The 17640-nt window shown below is 40.5% G+C and overlaps 1 protein-coding gene across 1 annotated transcript in view; it reads left to right on the forward strand.

Moving 5' to 3' along the window:
* LOC110989916 (centrosomal P4.1-associated protein-like) overlaps positions 1 to 12235 on the forward strand; it is a 31091-nt gene extending 18856 nt beyond the window's left edge. The window contains exons 16-21 of the mRNA XM_022254614.2: positions 421 to 656; positions 1204 to 1483; positions 3608 to 3748; positions 4387 to 4460; positions 6317 to 6512; positions 11245 to 12235. Of these exons, the coding sequence (XP_022110306.2) occupies positions 421 to 656; positions 1204 to 1483; positions 3608 to 3748; positions 4387 to 4460; positions 6317 to 6512; positions 11245 to 11370 (1053 nt within the window). The 3' untranslated portion in view covers positions 11371 to 12235. The remainder of the gene's footprint in view (positions 1 to 420; positions 657 to 1203; positions 1484 to 3607; positions 3749 to 4386; positions 4461 to 6316; positions 6513 to 11244) is intronic.
* Positions 12236 to 17640: the final 5405 nt, after the last annotated feature.

Below are 17640 nucleotides of genomic sequence, written 5' to 3' on the forward strand. Positions count from 1 at the left end.
GAATGGGAGCCTTGGCATGCACATTGATTATAACATAGTCTGGTACTATATTGTTTGACATTTTACAGTTGTTGAAACATTCAGAGAAGGTCTTCTTCGGGCAGTCAAGAATTTTTGTATCAGTAATAAACAAAACATTAGGGCTTTGTTTCAACATGAAGTTTTCATCACATTTAAATACCTACATAGACTTATCCTGGCTGCAGCAGAAAATCTTGAAAAGATGTACTGTGTGTGAATAGTTGGCTCTGGTAATGTTTTCGGAACAACAACCTGTTAATTGTAAGATCTTTGCCGAGCTACAACTTGACTTAATATCTAAGAGGTCATAGGGTCAGAACTTTATGCTGGCTAGTCTGCATTTCTGTCCAACTAAAGTATTAAGGCAGTGTTCAGCTTGCGTCCATTTTTATTTCCCAGGTGAAATCAAATCAGCCAAAACCCAAGCTGCAAGTGCCTGTCATCAATAAACAGAAGCTCCCTCCTCTTTTGACCGTCTTGGACCCAGAGCCACAACCAGATGTACAAGATGTAAAAGACACGAAGAGGGAGGCAGCCCAAGAAAATTCCAAGACTGCCCATATGGCGACACATCGTCAGGTCACAAACTCCAAACCAGAAAATGCTGCCGCAATTCAGAAGACAGTGGAATCCAGGTATTTTTAGGATTGTTTTAAAATATATAATTTCCCCAAAACTGGAAAATTTATGAGTTCTACATTAACTCCAGCTTAGTAAACTTCCTGGTCATTTCTAATCATTTTTCAACACGTAAAATCCCTGAAATGTACTGCCATGGTGATGAGTGCCCTGATGTTACAGCAACAGCACCCTCTGCTGTCAAGATATAGAATGGCCATAGAGTACTGAGGTGAATACATCACGTTCACAATCTTGTGTGTGAAAGTCATCAGCACGTGAACGAACATGTGCGCACTCCATTTTGTTTGCGTTGCACTTCCTGTTTCAAAATGACATCACACTTTGGTACTCTACACCCATGTAGTGGTGAAGTTATGAAAAGAGTGCTCTGAAATTTTTTCACCCACTTCCGAGCAAGTTCATGCTCACTCAACTACCTGACAGTTTGTTTGTTGAATGATGTTACTGTCAAGAGAAACTTGGTAGGGCCTGACATGAGCAGTGTAGGCAGTAATGAAGTTTAAACCTTCAGTGAAAACATGTCTTTGTTGTGCCATACAGTGAGGACGACACTCCACTATCCACCCAGCCCCGCAGACCACCCCAGAGAAAACGGTCCGTCCGATTTGACGTTGACAGCAGCCCTCGGAAGCAGCCCGGCATATCAACAGTGGCAGCTGATGAATCGCTGGATGCCTTCAGCCCCACTACTGCTCTGGGTGCTTCATCCAGAGAAATGACTGTACTAGACTCCAGAGGGAGGGAGATCAGTGAAGGGAACAGATCTATGAATAACAATAATGACGATGACAAGGAGGAAATACATCACCCGGATGGAAAGGTTAGTTGAGCAGCAAATACATTAAAATTCAGTGGACTTCAGTTTATATATGAACTTTACAAAGTAGTGCTGTTCCTTGTCCGTGCCTTTGAAATGTTTTTTGAATGAAAATTGTGAAGGGTTGACTTAAAGGAAAAGGATATGTGTACTGTATTTTGAGAGTTGGGATCAGAGTTCAAGGTCAGGAGTTTCAATAAGCCAGTTGGTACTAGCATGACTAGTGTTGTGTTGTTTAAACACAGAGTGCAGGAAGTCTTAAATTTCTTCAGAAGATACATGTATGTAAATTTTTAGAATACATCTATCTCAACATTTATTTTGCTTACTGCTGCGTGATGAACAAGAGACGGCACATCTTAAACTAGCAGCAACATCCCAGCACACTGCATGCACACTGGTTCCCAGTCATATGGCTCAAGAGTATTACACCATCATTTTACACCTGCATGTACATGTACACGCATACATACATCCAATGCCCTAGTGTCTGTACATTAGTTCTACATATACATGTAAGTCCACAACGACCTAAGGGGTTAGGTGTTGGCCGAGTCCCTCTCTTTTGTACGGGCAGAGAGGCACTCTTGCTTCTGGTACAAGCATTCAAAACACCTGAGGCTAATGTAATCTGCCCTAAGTTGAAGTGCACCCTCACTGGCGAAAGAGAGATAGACGGGTAAAAACTTTTCCAATGAGGTTCTTGCACGTGTTTGGCATGCACGCAAAGACCATACATTCTACAGTAAAGTTGTTGAGCCTACCCAGCATGCCCATGCCAAACGGCGGCTAAAGTTGTCCGTGCCTATGCGATGAGTTCGTACCAAAGGATTGTCTATTTCATTTAAAAACACATCCTCTTTTGTTCTGGCTGGGTACGGATAATATTACTCTTGGGACAATGTGGGAAGACCAAACCTATATGTTTGATGTAGGCAGGATTTTCAGTCTGCTAATTGTAGTATTATTGATTATTTATTTGATAAAAACTGACACATGGCAGCAAGCAGGCTGAATTATGATCATTACGAAATTAAAAATAAACAAAACTGAATACAAATACATAAAGTAATTATAAAACAGACACTTATGTTTAAAAATGAAACCAGTTAAAGACAATAACTGCATGTACAAGTGCAGGTTGGAGGGGCAGCAAGTATAAATGTACAGGGGAAAAGGAATCCCTAAAGAAAAATTCTTGCCAGTGAGGGCTTTGTAGATTTGTTGATTGGCAGTAGGGTCTGATTTTTAAATATGTAATTGAAACAGAACATGCTTCAGACTATTATATCTGCACATCTCCTTTGTTTTTCTTTTTGGGGTGGGGAAGTTTCACCAAATCCTTTTACCTTAATAAGGACCTTATCAGGCAAAATTTCAATAAGGATACACGTGTAGATGTCCATGCATCACAGTGCTGACATGATGATAATGTCCCTAATCCTAGCCTTCAGTCTAGACAATAATTATTCCATGTACATAACACATACAAATACTCAACAAAAGACTAGCAAATGCGATGTACAGCCCTCAGCCACAAACACTTTTACTGTACCTACTCATTATCAGAGGATTCATGCTGGATTAGTTGATAAATATGTCCGGTCAACATGCAACTTGTTGGTCAAAACAAGACTTCGACTCTCAAATATAGTAACAAGATATTTCAGCATGAAATGAAGAAAAAATATTGATAAAGGTGGCTGTTGTGGCCATTGATTGAATTGAATCTCTAATCTTTTCTTGAGCAGTATGCACACCATGTGCAAACTAACAATGAGTGATTGCAAGTAAAATACTTTTTTGACCAGGAAACCATTTTTGATCATGTTCTCTGAATCGTGTACAAAGTAATCTGTCAAATAGGTTGGTGCCAGACTATTTTGGGCTCCATGCCTCATTTCCAATTTTTTAAATGTTGCTTATAACATTTAGATGTAATAAATTACATATTTTAAGTTATTGATGATCCTTAATGAACTTAATTCACTGCTTTCATTTCTGTTCCTAGGCTCCCCCCCCCAAAAAAATAACCTCACATTCAATTCTATGTGGCAGACTTGTGAAATAAGGTCAGTTACCTCGACTAAAGGTTACCTGAATCCTGCATTCCCATTCTTGTTGCAGATTGAGGAGATCAGGAATGACGGCAGTCGGGTGATCACCTATAGCAACCAGACCCGTAAGGAGATTAGTGCAGACGGTCAGTCAGTCATCGTCACCTTCTTCAATGGTGACATCAAGCAGATCATGCCGGACCAAAGAGTGGTGAGTGCAAGGGAACCTCAAATGCCTCGGTGCCAATCAGATTTTACAAAATAAGTCACCAGTCACCAAAGCCACTTTTGAGTCAAAGGCTTGTGAAGAATCTTGCACAGTTAAAATGAACTGTTATTTTTTTTCACCAATGTGATGTCAGTTTCCATCAGGCTACCAAATTTTAATACAATTGGAAAGAGATCCATGAACTCTTTGTAATGCCATCCTTATCTTAAGTTATCCTTAAGACATGTTTTGTTGGCATCATTCAAACATCTATGTTTTGTATATTTAGTAGTCTTCCTATTTTTACTCACTTTTCCATTTATTTGTGGTTGGGTCCTTCACAGAGATCCTCATAAACCCGTCGCAAATCATTAATCAAGTTTCCTCTTGGGTCACAAGGTATCCAAATGCACCAGTGCAAAGATTGCATCTTAGTCATTGTTCATATCATTTTACCTGCGACCGTAGCCAGATGGCTGTGATGACTTGACCAATACTCTTCACCCGAGTCAGTGTTAGGCCACACTTCTTATCTGACTTACCCTTTTTGGTCTGCATATCAGTTCGTGGTTGTAACTGGTTTCCAGTTAGAACTATTGACGCGATTATGATGTACATGTATAATTTTCCCTTGCCAACAGATGTATTACTATGCACAGATGCAGACCACACACACAACCTACCCTGATGGTCTGGAAATCATACAGTTCAGCAAGTATGTTCTTTGGTGCTATAATTTCATTAAAACCTGTGACTATTAAAACTGCATTATTTGTTAAGGACAGACGCTGAACATTTACCAGCAGAGACATTGTTCCATTGCAGACACTGGGCAGTTTTTGGGGGGGTTATGCCTTTTTACTTGCTCAGTTAATGTTGTTTACATTCGCGAATGTCAGCCTGTAAACCCTGCAGCCGATTTAACAAAATTGTAACTTGGCATATTTTATCATAGAATTTACGCAGTGAGTTACAATCCACTCGGCACAATATTTTGTACAAAAATGTAAACAACTTCATATTATTTGACAAAGTATCAGTGTTCCCACAGCCTAAAATTATAGCAGGGTGGCGCTCGGTGCAAGCGCGCAGCACGAAGTCATTGCAGTGTGGAGTCCGGAGCCTGCTCAAGGGCCTCAGGAAATTTTGGATTCTGGATGCTTTGTGGTGCAGTCTGAGGTATTTCTGGGCACTTTCTTCAGACTACTTGAATCAAATTTGCTCGTGGGAACAATTTGAAATGAAGGCAAGATTGTTATCAGGAGGTTATTAAGAGTTGATTTTTCTTCTAGGCATTTTTTTTACTGATCAAAACTCGCCATCTAGCAGATGGTGTGGGGGTTACATGTATGTGAGTGGATGATTTACCGTCGCTTCCCTAATTGTAGATCTCAAAAATAACTCCATGGTTAGATTACAGCGACAAAATCCTGTTACCTGTGAAATATGGTCAGTAGTTCACCTCATATATTGGAAAAACTACAAAATTACTTTCAAAATCTAAGCTAATTTAATTTGGACTTAAGGGATCGTCAAAAGTGACAACACTTTTTCTAATTCTGAATCGGTTTAACCAGTCCCAAATAGCGACCATTTTTTTACTCATATAAAAGTAACCATGTGAAATATCCTATGTAGCAGGCTGATTTTCTATTTAAGAATTTCTTGATTTTGACAAAATTAGTTCATAAATAACAATTTCAGTGGATTAAAAGTGAAACATAAATTTTGACTTGAGTTTTTCAACTGTACTGCGAGCAACAGCGACTATCCCCCACGCTGCAGAGTTGACGAACCTATTACACATACATTTCTGTTACGCTGGTGTAGTTGAGTTTGCAACAGATGTGGTTGCACTTATGGTGTAATCCACAACTAGGAAAAAATATGCATTTAGTTTTCGGCCAATTTATCTAAAAAAAGAGGAAACTCCAACAGTCATTTTGACTAAACATACATTAGGTGCAAAAATTTATGGGACTGTTAAGAAATAAGTATTTGGATTCACACATACAGAATGACCTATCACCCTGTAGTTTGGGTCAATTTTTTGGCTCTCGTGATTTTTGACAAACCGGTCAACAAAACAAAAACAATGCAACAAATGAAAATGCTATGACTGGGAGATGGAATCCAGTCCAGAATCTGGCTTTGATCAAAAATGCTGCTAAATGTTATACTTTTGTGCTGAATATTGATGGCAAACTCAACATTTTCGTTCCATAAAGCGCGGTAGACTTCTTTGCATTTCCATAAACTGTGAAGACAGTGGAGAATAGGGAAACCCAATAGAAAAAATAGCAGGGTGGTGAAAATTTTAGCGGGGCAACAAAACTTTAACAGGGTGGTCTAAATTTTGGCAGGGCGGCCCACCCTGCTAAAACCCCTGAGAGATCAGTGAAGTATGCAGCCATAAGTACGTGTAATGGTCCTAGACTGAGGTATTTAAAAATGAGCAAACTACACTAAATTTCTCATGCATTGTATTTTTCTTTTTATTCTAGTAAGTAAAATAGAAAAGTCAGAAGTAGCAGTTTTAATGCTGTGTTTTCTCTTTTCAATCAACTTCAGTAATCAGACTGAGAAGCACTACCCGAATGGAACCAAGGAGATCACATTCCCCGACCAGACCATCAAATACCTGTTCCCCAACGGCAACGAAGAGAGCATCTTTCCTGACGGAACGGTGCTCCGAGTGGAGCAGAATGGCAACAGAACCATGGAGTTTCCCAATGGCCAAAGGGAGGTTCATACAGCACAATACAAGGTAGGGGGCAACATGGGTGATGTTGAATGGATGTTGTCAGGATGTTGCATGGTGGAAGGATACAATTGGGCAACATAATAAGGGCCATATAATGTAATAACGCTGGGTAAAGAGCCTTGTGGTATAGCACCTTGCAAAGATATCCAAGTATGTGTGGTTCTTAAGAGAACCAGAGGGTATTCAACATTTTGGACAGTATGCTCTGTCCATTGTCAGAAGTCTGTTGACAGACAGAGCATAATGTCCAAAACATTGAGAACCGTGCATCCTCAAAAGAGATGTGCTTGCATGGTGCTATAGCAAAGTAATTTGCCATCCTCGCCATGAAAAGCTTTTAAGCTCATAATGCGATCATGGGCAATATTTCTTGTTATACACATAAACTTAAGCCCAAAATTATTTATACCCTATGTGGAAATTGATATTCTCATATTTTAGTGTGTGAAATGGAGGACTGAGAACACTATGGTTTTATCCCATTTTATTTATGGTAGAATACAAAGCAATGCAGCAATTTCGGTTTCTTTATTGTCAACTTCAAGGTTACATAAACCACATTTTTGGTTTTTATGCATGTCCATAAGTATTAATACCCCATGACTGATTACGAAATTCAGGCTTTTGTTGGTGTCTGAACAAGTGGTTATCGGTGTGAATATCATCCCAAAAATTGTCAACTACTCTTATGCAATCATTTAAGCTGTATTGCAATAAATTGGCATAAATTCAGTGGAGTCAGTGTTTTCATTCTCACTTCATGATCAGCAGCACAACCATTGACATGGCAAAGAAGAAAGAACTGAGTGAAGATCTTCGGCTGCGCATCGTGAATGGTCACAAGGATGGCAAAGGCTATCAAGCTATTTCAAAGCAATTTCAGGTTCCAGTGGCAACAGTACAAAGCATAATCAACAAGTACAAGGAGTTTCACACCGTCAAGAATCTCAAGGGACATGGTTGGAAGCCAAAGATGACGCCAAGCCTGGCCCGAAAAGTTGTATGAGAGGCCACCAACAATCCTCAGATCTCTACCAAGGCCATACTGAAAAATTTGAGTGGCTCTGGGAGCAACATATCAAGGCAGACACTCCCGCAGACATTGTACAATGGGGGCCTCCATGGATGCCGGCCAAGGACGACTCCACTCCTACAGCCCAGGCATGTAAAAGCCTGTTTAGCCTTTGCAAAAGCACATATTGGCAGAAATTCAAGCTTTTGGTTATCAATGCTATGGTCTGATGAGACAAAAATGGAGCTTTTTGGGCACAGGAATGTGGCATTCCTTTGGAGAAGGAAACGTGAAGCAAAGCGAAGAACATGGTCCCAACAGTCAAGCACGGTGCTTTGGGGATGTTTCAACGCCAGTGGGTCCGGCAATCTCACCAAAGTAAATGGCATCCTAAAAAAGGAGCAATACATCAAGATATTGGAGCATAATATCAAACAATCGGCAGAGAAACTTGACCTGAGGCAGCAGTGGATGTTCCAATAGGACAGTGACCCCAAACACACAGCAAAAATTGTCAAGAAATGGTTCAAGGAGAACGATGTGAATGTTTTGGACTGGCCAAGTCAGAGCCCAGATCTGAACCCAATCGAAAATCTATGGAAAGAGCTTAAGGCTCAAGTTGGAGCAAGAAGACCTTCTACCTCATCGACTTGGAGACCTTCGCAAAAGAGCAGTGGGCGAAATTTCCTATTGAGGTCTGTAGGAACTTGATCAGCAACTATCAGAACCGTTTGAAGGCTGTTATTGCAAACAAAGGCTATGCCACTGGTTATTAGTCATGGGGTATGAATACTTATAGACATGTGTAAAAACCAAAAATGTGGATTATGTAAGCTTTAAGTCGACAATAAAGAAACCGAAATTGCTGCATTGCTTTGTATTCTTCCATAAACAAAATGGGATAAAACCAAAGTGTTCTCGGTCCTCCATTTCATACACTAAAATATGAAAATATCAATTTCCACATAGGGTACGAAGAATTTTGGGGTTACCTGTATGAACTGGCACTGAGGTCACTAGTATACATCTTTGTGCCCCATTGGACTGTATATGACTAGAAAAGGGCCCTAGACATGCGTCCAGTTTAATCTGATGAAAATTTCACATACTCTAGAACCTACATGTATATGTGTAATGAACTGCACATAACCATGCTTCAGCCAACCGGGATTAAGTACCATCAAGAGGTGTATTTTAATGACCCATAAAGCATAACATAAAGTATTGAAGACTACTTGGCTGTAAATTTGTATTCAAGAGCCACAATCATTCAGGTTTTCTATCTTTTAGTACAGAGTGCAAAAACCAGAAGCAAAATTCACATGATGCTTTTATTATGAGCAAACTAATTTCTTTAAAGCTATTTCTTTTAATCCCCTAATTTCACCCCTGAGAGCAGAACATGAAGTAATATTGAATGATGAAGTAGAGCAGGTGGTCCATAGATTGGTTTTGCAAGGCAATATAATAATGCTGACCGTCAGGAAGTGCAGTATTTAAAAAAGTAATTGAAGTATTTGATGTGCAGGTTGAGCTGTTTCATACAAATATTAAATTTACACTATTAAATTTCATTTTTGTAATCAGGGAAGCCTGACTTTGCCCTCAGCAGTGCGTGACTTTGCCTGGTGAAAATACATTCCTTGGATCACCAAGGGAGACTAGTTCATTCGGTATTTGGTGAATACTTTGCAGAGTTGCAGAGATGATTCAATTAATTGAAACCTAACTGAAGTTAATTTCAATTAATTTTGCAAATATCCCTGCCATGCCACTCAAAAAAAGACAGCAAGCACTCTTACGTATGCGTGTGGACGTGCTGATATGCAGACCCTTTTGTTGTTAATGGTATAATACCTTGGTCGCTTAGGTAACAGTGCCATTGGATGAAGTATAATTTCTTGGAAATGGATTTTAATAAATCAGAACTTGCACAGACTGGAGCTTTCTCGCTGCCAGGGATATACAGCATCTATGTTTGGTGTTACAAAAATACTGGATGTGTCAAGTAAAGTTAAGAAAGTTGCTTGTTCTTTCTTGATGGGGGCAGCTTTTATTTTTGATACACATTTTCTAAAATGGCAGATGGATCTCTTCTTTTCTTTTGTTGACACTTTTGTGTCAAAAGTAAAGGAGCTTTAACTCCCTCTAACAGGCTTTAAACTTGCATTGAAAATTATTAAAGCATGCTGCCTATTAAACAAACAAATGAAAAGTGTAAAGATTTGCAAATTTGAGAAAGGTAAACAAAAAGCTGTTAGAAAATAAAGAAGAGGCTAGCATGGAAAAGGAAGCTGGGGGACCAAGAAACTACTTTTTGTTTTCACTCGGCCAATACCATTTTCTCCTTTGATGAGTTACAGGACCCACACACTTTTGTTTGTCTGGTTCCTTATCTCAACTCCCTAAGCTGCCTCTCAAAGGCCAATTTTCAGGCGGAGACCATCTTCGCACAATGTGCGACTGGGATAAACATCATCCGTCATTAAGCTGAACAACCTGTCAGATCTCTCGAGTGCTCTTCTAGATTTCTTAGTTGCCTGCTGTCACTGCCCCATTCAGAATGGTCAGATAAAGGCAGACTCTGATATGATTGATTCAACAAATTGCTGAGTTTTAAAAGGCCTGCTTTTGCTTGTGGGGCTTTCTTTGCTACGATTCTTTACCTAATTTTGATCGATTGGATTGTTATCTGCCAACTCAAATTGTAGCGACCAGCTGTCCTAGGCATTTTGTGGGCCTTTTTGCTTTCTTAATTTAACAAGAGTAGACCCCATTGTGCAGACAGTGACCAGAATCAAGCTTCAAGCCAGGCAGTCACCAGAATTAAGCTTCTCCAAGGTGTTTTGCTGGGATACTAGTTTTCAAGAAAAAAACCTGATTTCTGGCTTTTTCATGTAAAATGGGGTAATATCAGGCCTTAAAGAAGGTATACGTGTATTAGGGCTTCTGTGACTGTAGGTTCAAGCTGTGGACAAGATATTGACTGGCATAAAGTTTGAAAGCACTATTTCAGCTGAGTTCTGCTGAGCTTTTCATCTTTCACTTTTTTTACAATTTTTAAAATTTCTAGTGCTTCAAAATCATGATATTTTTTCAATCCTATTGATTTGAAAACTAACACTTCATAATAGTTTAGAATTATTTTTTCCTTCCAAAATCTGAAGGACAAAAATAATGGAAATTTTCCACGAAAGATGTTCCCCTTGTATACCCATCCTTTAAAATTTTAAAATTAAAAGTTAAAGTGTTTCAGCATGAGATCCAAAATTAAGAGACAAAGGTGACACCATTTAACACCAAACGTTTACCCTTGCAAGAAAAAGTTCTACTCCCGTGGACTTCAAGAAAAAGTTCTACTCCCGCGGACTTAATCAGGGATACGATTTCTCAAACCTTTTCCCAGATTCAGAATGTTTTACTCAAAAATGCTGGATTTTGTGGTATTTGCCTATTGCAGTGGCAGGTGTACATGTATATTGGGTTTCATGGATCAGTGAGAACGCTCTGTAAGGTGGATTACAAGAGAACATCTTTGCGTAAGAATTGCAAAGATACATTCTTGATAAAGTTGTCCTATCTGTCAAAATCAGTCAAATGACCCCTATATGCCTGTGTACTGTTGCAAATCAAGTGAGAGGAATTTTTGACTTGTCTATGACTGTTGCAGCAAAAGGAGGATTAAATTTTAAGAAATATTTTTGTTCATGTGTTCTTTGACAGAGAAGAGAATTTCCTGATGGCACTGTGAAGACGGTGTATCCAGATGGTCGGCAGGAGACGAGGTACTCCTCTGGGCGGATACGAGTCAAAGACAAGGATGGTAGAGTTATCTTGGACAAAAAGTAAAAGACCCCCCATTTGCTAACCCCTTGCTAGGGGTGGAAAGAAATTTTAGATCTTTATTATGCGGGGAAATACCTCAAAATCGGCTCCCATCCCCTGTCAGTGGTTTTCATTTTGCTGTTAATGAGTTCTGGATGTGTCTTCATTGAAGCAGACATGGTAATTAATTGCAGCAGTAGGAAGTCAGATGAGACTGTGTTTGCGTTAAACCCATTTATGGCTCGATGACATCTAGAGAAGGATCCCTGTCCCAATGTTTCAAGCAGTACTCCATCCAGTGCCCCCTGAGGCTGGCTCATACAATGCAAAAACAAAGCAAATCTAACGTCACAAATCACCTGCAGCCAACTTCCCCCAAGTTGAAATGTGTTTAACCGTTGCGAATTTGCAGCACGAATATTTGATCAGACCTCACAAATTCGAATTCCTGTTAGTTTTTGCGCCAGAGATGGAGTGCCTTTAAGGCAAGACGTGTATCACATTGTGTTTTTAAAAATGAAAACCACCTCCACAGTCCTCCACACTTCACCCCACTTGTTTCAGACCAAAATATTGTTGCAAAAGAGAACATTCAAACAAAAAGAATTGTCTAATCGCAGTATATTGGGCTACTCGGCAATTTTTAATCTTCGTCAGCTTTTGTGAAAAAAAATAGAAGTTGCCTATGTTAGGAATCTCACGACCCCGCCAATACACCCCCTTGTATTTTTCTGAAACACTGTCTTGTGTATTTAATTTGTATTTATATAGCAATTCAATGCTGCCATTTCCAAAAGTATGTTTAAACTGAACTAGTATCTATGGTAGAATATACATATAATATGTTGGGACTTGTAAAAGCTTGTACAGGATTTTTGTGAATGAAATAAACTGAAAATGTGTATGTAGAAACATTCCAGTGTGAACCGATAATTGTAACCATAGAAACGATCTCCATTGTCTATTCCCAAAGTTGCATGCCTCGGCGGTTCTTTCCAATTCGGAACATAATTAATAAGCAAAATCTTGCTGCAGAAAACGATCAGGAAACACCTTTGACCATTTCCGTTCAGACAGCTATGGTCACCATTTGCCTTGGGCTCGTTTAGATTCTTCAGAATTTGTTAATGGACCATAAATTACCCTATTAATTATATTGCTACGTTTGCACGATGACACTATTTGATCTTCGCTGTAACAAATTACATGTTTGCCCATCAATCAGTTGCCAAGTCCATCATGACACCAATTGAAAGCAGCTTGTCTGGAATTGATGCATAAAATGTTACAGTAGAGGGTTGTTTTTGCTTTGTTTGGAAGGAGAGGTTGATTGGTTGGTATGGTTTGGTCGTGTTTGTTAGCTTGTTTAAGAATTCGTCTGACAAAGTAACCATTGTATGTTAACCATTGTATGGTTCTACTTTGTATCTTGCGGAACGGCATAAGCGCAGCTGGGATCCTTTATATGTTCAGAGGCGGACCTGGGATATTTTCTGGAGGGAACAACCACCATGGTCATAACTATTCATAGAGAGAGTTGCGACATGAGTGTCTCAAATCTAGGAACCAAAATGGTGGATTGTGCGTCCGTGTACATTGACAAGTAGCTGTATGCTGAACGAACAGCCATTTTGGGTTCCAAAGTGTGAAGTTGGCGTTACTTTCTGTATGTACATGCAGCTCTTTTCACGATACATTTTTTTTTTCTTTCCCAGATGGGGGAATGGAGGCCGTAGTCTTCCAACCTGTATCAAATTTTGATCAGGTACAGTGGGGTATAAAACTTGCATTCTGCATAAGAAGAAACATTTGTAGCCCATTGATGTTTGTGATTGAAGGAAACATTTTAAAAGACCAAATCAGCCTCGAGCGGAAGCACCCCCTCATCGGTTGACAAGAGTCATGTTGGTTGGGCCCAGTGTTCTTTTTGTTGGTAGCGATGTGACCGTAACGCGTATATTTCCTAGTCGTTTGTAAACCAGCGAAGTGCAGTTCCGACCAATGAAGCCTCTGTTGATAAGAAAATAGCGCCCTCTCGTGGTCCAGCTCGAGGCCCATAGTGCTTCATTTGCTCAAACTCATGTCTTTTCCCCGTAGGTCGATTAAATGTGTTTGTCGATTTAGTGGAATTTTTCAGCATAGCACTGACACGAAGTTCAACTTGGGTGACAGCCTGAGTTATGAAAGGGAGTGACGAGAGTAAAAAAATTTCGTGCTCTGACTTAACTCGTTTCAAGAAGCAGCGTTGCAGAAGCGTTATGCCCAGCAAAATTGACGACCGGGTAGCTGATCCCATAAGTCAGTTGTAATAGGCTGTATTTTGTCAGAAAGTTATCAACGCGCAGCCTTAGCGATTTTTATCAGCATTCTTTTGTGTACCATTAAAAAAATCTGAACTTCAACCCTCTGTTAGAGATAGGGGAAGGTTTACCCTTCCTTCTTAGGTTGAAAACCAGTTTGGTAAAATATGGAAACAAATGTCTCGGCTGAGCATGCTTTTGATCAAGAGAGATTGCATGAGAAAAGCAATTCAGCTTTGGTGTGCGATGGTATCATTCATTTCTGCTCTAGAAGCAAACGACAGGAGATACGGAGTTTTGAGGAGAGCCAACACGTGTCCCACTTCAGCCGATACTTGGTACCTCTCTGGATGGAGATGGCAGCCGTCAGATAGCATCCACCCAGCTCGCTCATGCAATTTGGCCAACCTTATTGACTTAGTTACTCGTACATTGGCGCTCACGCACTCTGTCCAATGATTAACTATCCGTGGGCGAGTACGTGTAACCATCGCAGCATGGAAAAAATGTCTGTTTCTCTGTTAAATGAAAGTTCCGTTTTGTTGCTCTTTGATTTCCTCAGGTTCTTTTTCTTCGAATTAAAAAATCTCCTTCCTATTAACTCATAACTCAAAATAACTTTTACACCTATCTGTAACACACGGGACAAGCCACTTTTTAAGCCACGACGATTATGGCTGTGGGGAACAAGTGCAGAAACATATTGCACTTTCACATTGTGTTGATATCAAAGATTTAAAATTTAAGGGAAAAACTTTTGAACTGAAGCAAAAAAAGTCTCTCATCTGGATTTGTGTGGGGAAGGAGGTTTTGTATATAGTTAGAGATAAGGTGCAATTACATATAGTGTAGGCCTTTGTAAGCCTAAATGTCAACAGAAATGAACGTCGTCGCTAACATACCAGAGGAGGGTGCGCCTTAATTAGACTGAGGGCACATGTTCGAGTAACGACTGTTTTTCAACCACTTCCTGATTTATCTGGTATTCGTGATATATTTGTGCACAAGTTTTATACAAACCACCAGGAAAATTTACCAGTGTTTGATAAAATTTCGTTGCTAGAATTAGCCTTAAGTAGATTCCAAAGTGCACAAGCCGTTAATTAATTAAGTGATCGCCATTGGAACCACGATTTGGCCAGTGTTTACCAATTCACTATAGGTATTAACAAGTGAATGACTCGATCATGGGGTAAATACGTCTATGAACTAGGTCTATTGTTGCTTATGTCCACAGTCGAAGGACACAAAACCAGAACTCTTCACAAGTAAAAAGATCTCCTCTGAGCTTTATAGACTAATCCGATTAGACACCATAACTGCAGTGGCACCAAAGTCACACACACATTGACGCGCGCGTGCTCTTGGCAAATCAATCGTATGGTGTACTATTTACGACACACATTTCTCTCTCTCCCTAGCCTCTGTCCAGGCGACGCAACTACACGACGCGACGGCTCCCTTGTGTCGTGCCGTCGGGTTGCACTGTCGCCTTCTTGCCATTACTTTTGTACGCACACGACGCGTCGCGTCGTGTCGTGCATCGCGTCGCCTGAAGCACGACGCAACGCACGACACGACGCGTCGTGTGCTGTCGCCCTTTGCTTCATAGTGATTATAAAGGGTGCCTTTACTGTTTTCTTTCATTTCCTTCCCCGGCCCGTGCTTGCACAGTACATGCCATAGGTACCAGGCCATGATTCTGTTGTTCTTTTTCGTGGATTCTTTCTAACATTGCGTTTTCTTTAAGAGTGCATTGTTGAAGAAAACTCTTTTCCTTTTTTTTTTTAAATCAAATGTAATCAGAAAGAGCTTTGCGACTAATTAGCATTGTCTCCAGGAAATATATAACATTAACGTCAGCCACAACAATGTTTTAGCTTTTCCTGATCTAAATGTGATTTTTCTAATAATTATTGTATATCCATTCTAAGATACAAAACATCAATCATTATTACGTGCTTGCAAAAACGTAACATGCGGATCTGATGAGAAATTAAGCGCGAGGCCAAACAGAGAGGAAGTAAAGACACCGTCACAATGGTAGTAGGATATACAGTGTTTTATTAAGAAACACGCCGGCGGACTAATATCATTGAAAGTGTGTTGCTGATGAAGTTAACGAGGGTAATAATATAATGCAGGCTGGATGGTAACTACCTAAACCGGTGGTCAAACTTGCAGTCGTATAATTGTAGATAAATTGTCTGGAGGAGTGGGAGAACTACTTGGAAACTGCTGGCATGGACCACAGAGACATATTTATAAGGTTACAAATCTACCACAAATCGGAACTTCATCAACGGTTCTAAAAAGAAATTGGACGGACATTCGAACGGAGATCGGCCGGGTAAATTAAAAAGTGACGAATTATGGGCTTACATTTATTATATGAGAGCACCTACATTCGCAGATTTCCTTTTTGCTCGTTTTCACTTTTTTTTTTTAATAAAATACGACAAAACTAATTCAATTTGATAAACAGATGAAACAACCCCCCCCCCAAGAAAATCAACGCCTGCGGCTCAGGGCATGTGTTTGCATGCGCATTGGACGGAAATGAGAGAAAACAAAAGAAATCATTGGCTAATAAGGAGTGACGAATTCTGAGCTTGCGGTTTCCACTTATTTTGGCAGAGCAGTTCTTATTTATTCGGATTTTCTTTTGCTCTTTTATCATTTTTTTTTCAATAAAATATGACTGAAATTACTCCCAATTAGTGAATCGATGAGATAAAAATCAACACTAAAGAGCGAATTGCATGTACTTTGCAAGAAAGGTGGACGAAAATGAAAGAAAACAGTAAAGGCGCCCTCTATAAACACCATGAAGTGAAGGGCGACAGAACACGACGCGTCGCGTCGTGCGTCGTGTCGTGCCGTGCTTCAGGCGACGCGACGCAAGACACGACATCACGACGCGACAGGCGACGGCACAACGCGACGCATCGTGTGTGTACAAACGAAATGGCAAGAAGGCGACTGTTCGACCGGCGGCACGACGCAAGGGAGCCATCGTGCTCTGGCTGCTTCGCCTGAAGGGAGGCTAAAGAGAGAGAGAGAAATGTGTGTCATAAATATTACACTATACAATCGTGACACCAAATTGGTCGAAGAGGCTTGTAGCGCGCGCGTACCACCTGTCCACATGCGTTGTGGCCGTGACACCAACTTGGTCGAAGAGGCTTGTAGCGCGCGCGTACCACCTGCCACATGCGTTGTGGCCGTGGAGTGCCACCACGGTAATTGCATTCTTCGTGTCGAATTACACTGTGGGCCTGGGTTGGAACTAAAGTATGTGAATTTCGTAAACAAAACATTGTATTATTACTGCGCAGTGCCGCTGTATGTGAAGGCTAGCTTTGTCAGGCTATACGTCTGCATGAGAGCGCATTGTGCAAACACACGAACTGTGCAAGAGCGTGAGTGCAGACATCATATCAAGCAACTGCTCACTCTCCTCGTGAATATCGGACCACGATTGGAAAATGCCATCGATTCAGGAACCATGTGAAAGACAGGTGAAGAAGTTGTGACGGACACTTCCTTGTCAAGGACACCCCAAGGTCAAATCGGCGTTTATTTTGGCACATGGATTGAATTTTGTGGCAACACTGTCGGAAAAACCGGTCGTCGAGGAGGTCACGACTTGCGTCGGCCTACTCGAACGACGTGCAAAGAATACAGTAGCAGTCGCAATCTATCAGCTGAAAGAGGTACAAACATATTAACTATACTAGAGGGTAGAGTATTAGTCCAGATGCCGTCCAGCACCGAGCAGATAATGTGACCGCTAATGGAGCGATCTGGCCATAACACATTGGCCAATTAATTAACTCTCAATAGTTTTTCGCTAAGTCAACACTGTCTTGGACAAAAGGCACGATCAACCATTATCAGATGAAACTCTGTGGAGGCACATTCCTGTCCAGTTCTGTACGTGTCAGGTATTCCAAGCCGTGAGAAGTGGAATGACTGAGCGGTAAGGAATTCA

The sequence above is a fragment of the Acanthaster planci genome, linkage group LG09, assembly GCF_054643075.1.
Source record: "Acanthaster planci isolate LZ-2023a linkage group LG09, COTS_SCS, whole genome shotgun sequence".
Lineage (NCBI taxonomy): Eukaryota > Metazoa > Echinodermata > Asteroidea > Valvatida > Acanthasteridae > Acanthaster > Acanthaster planci.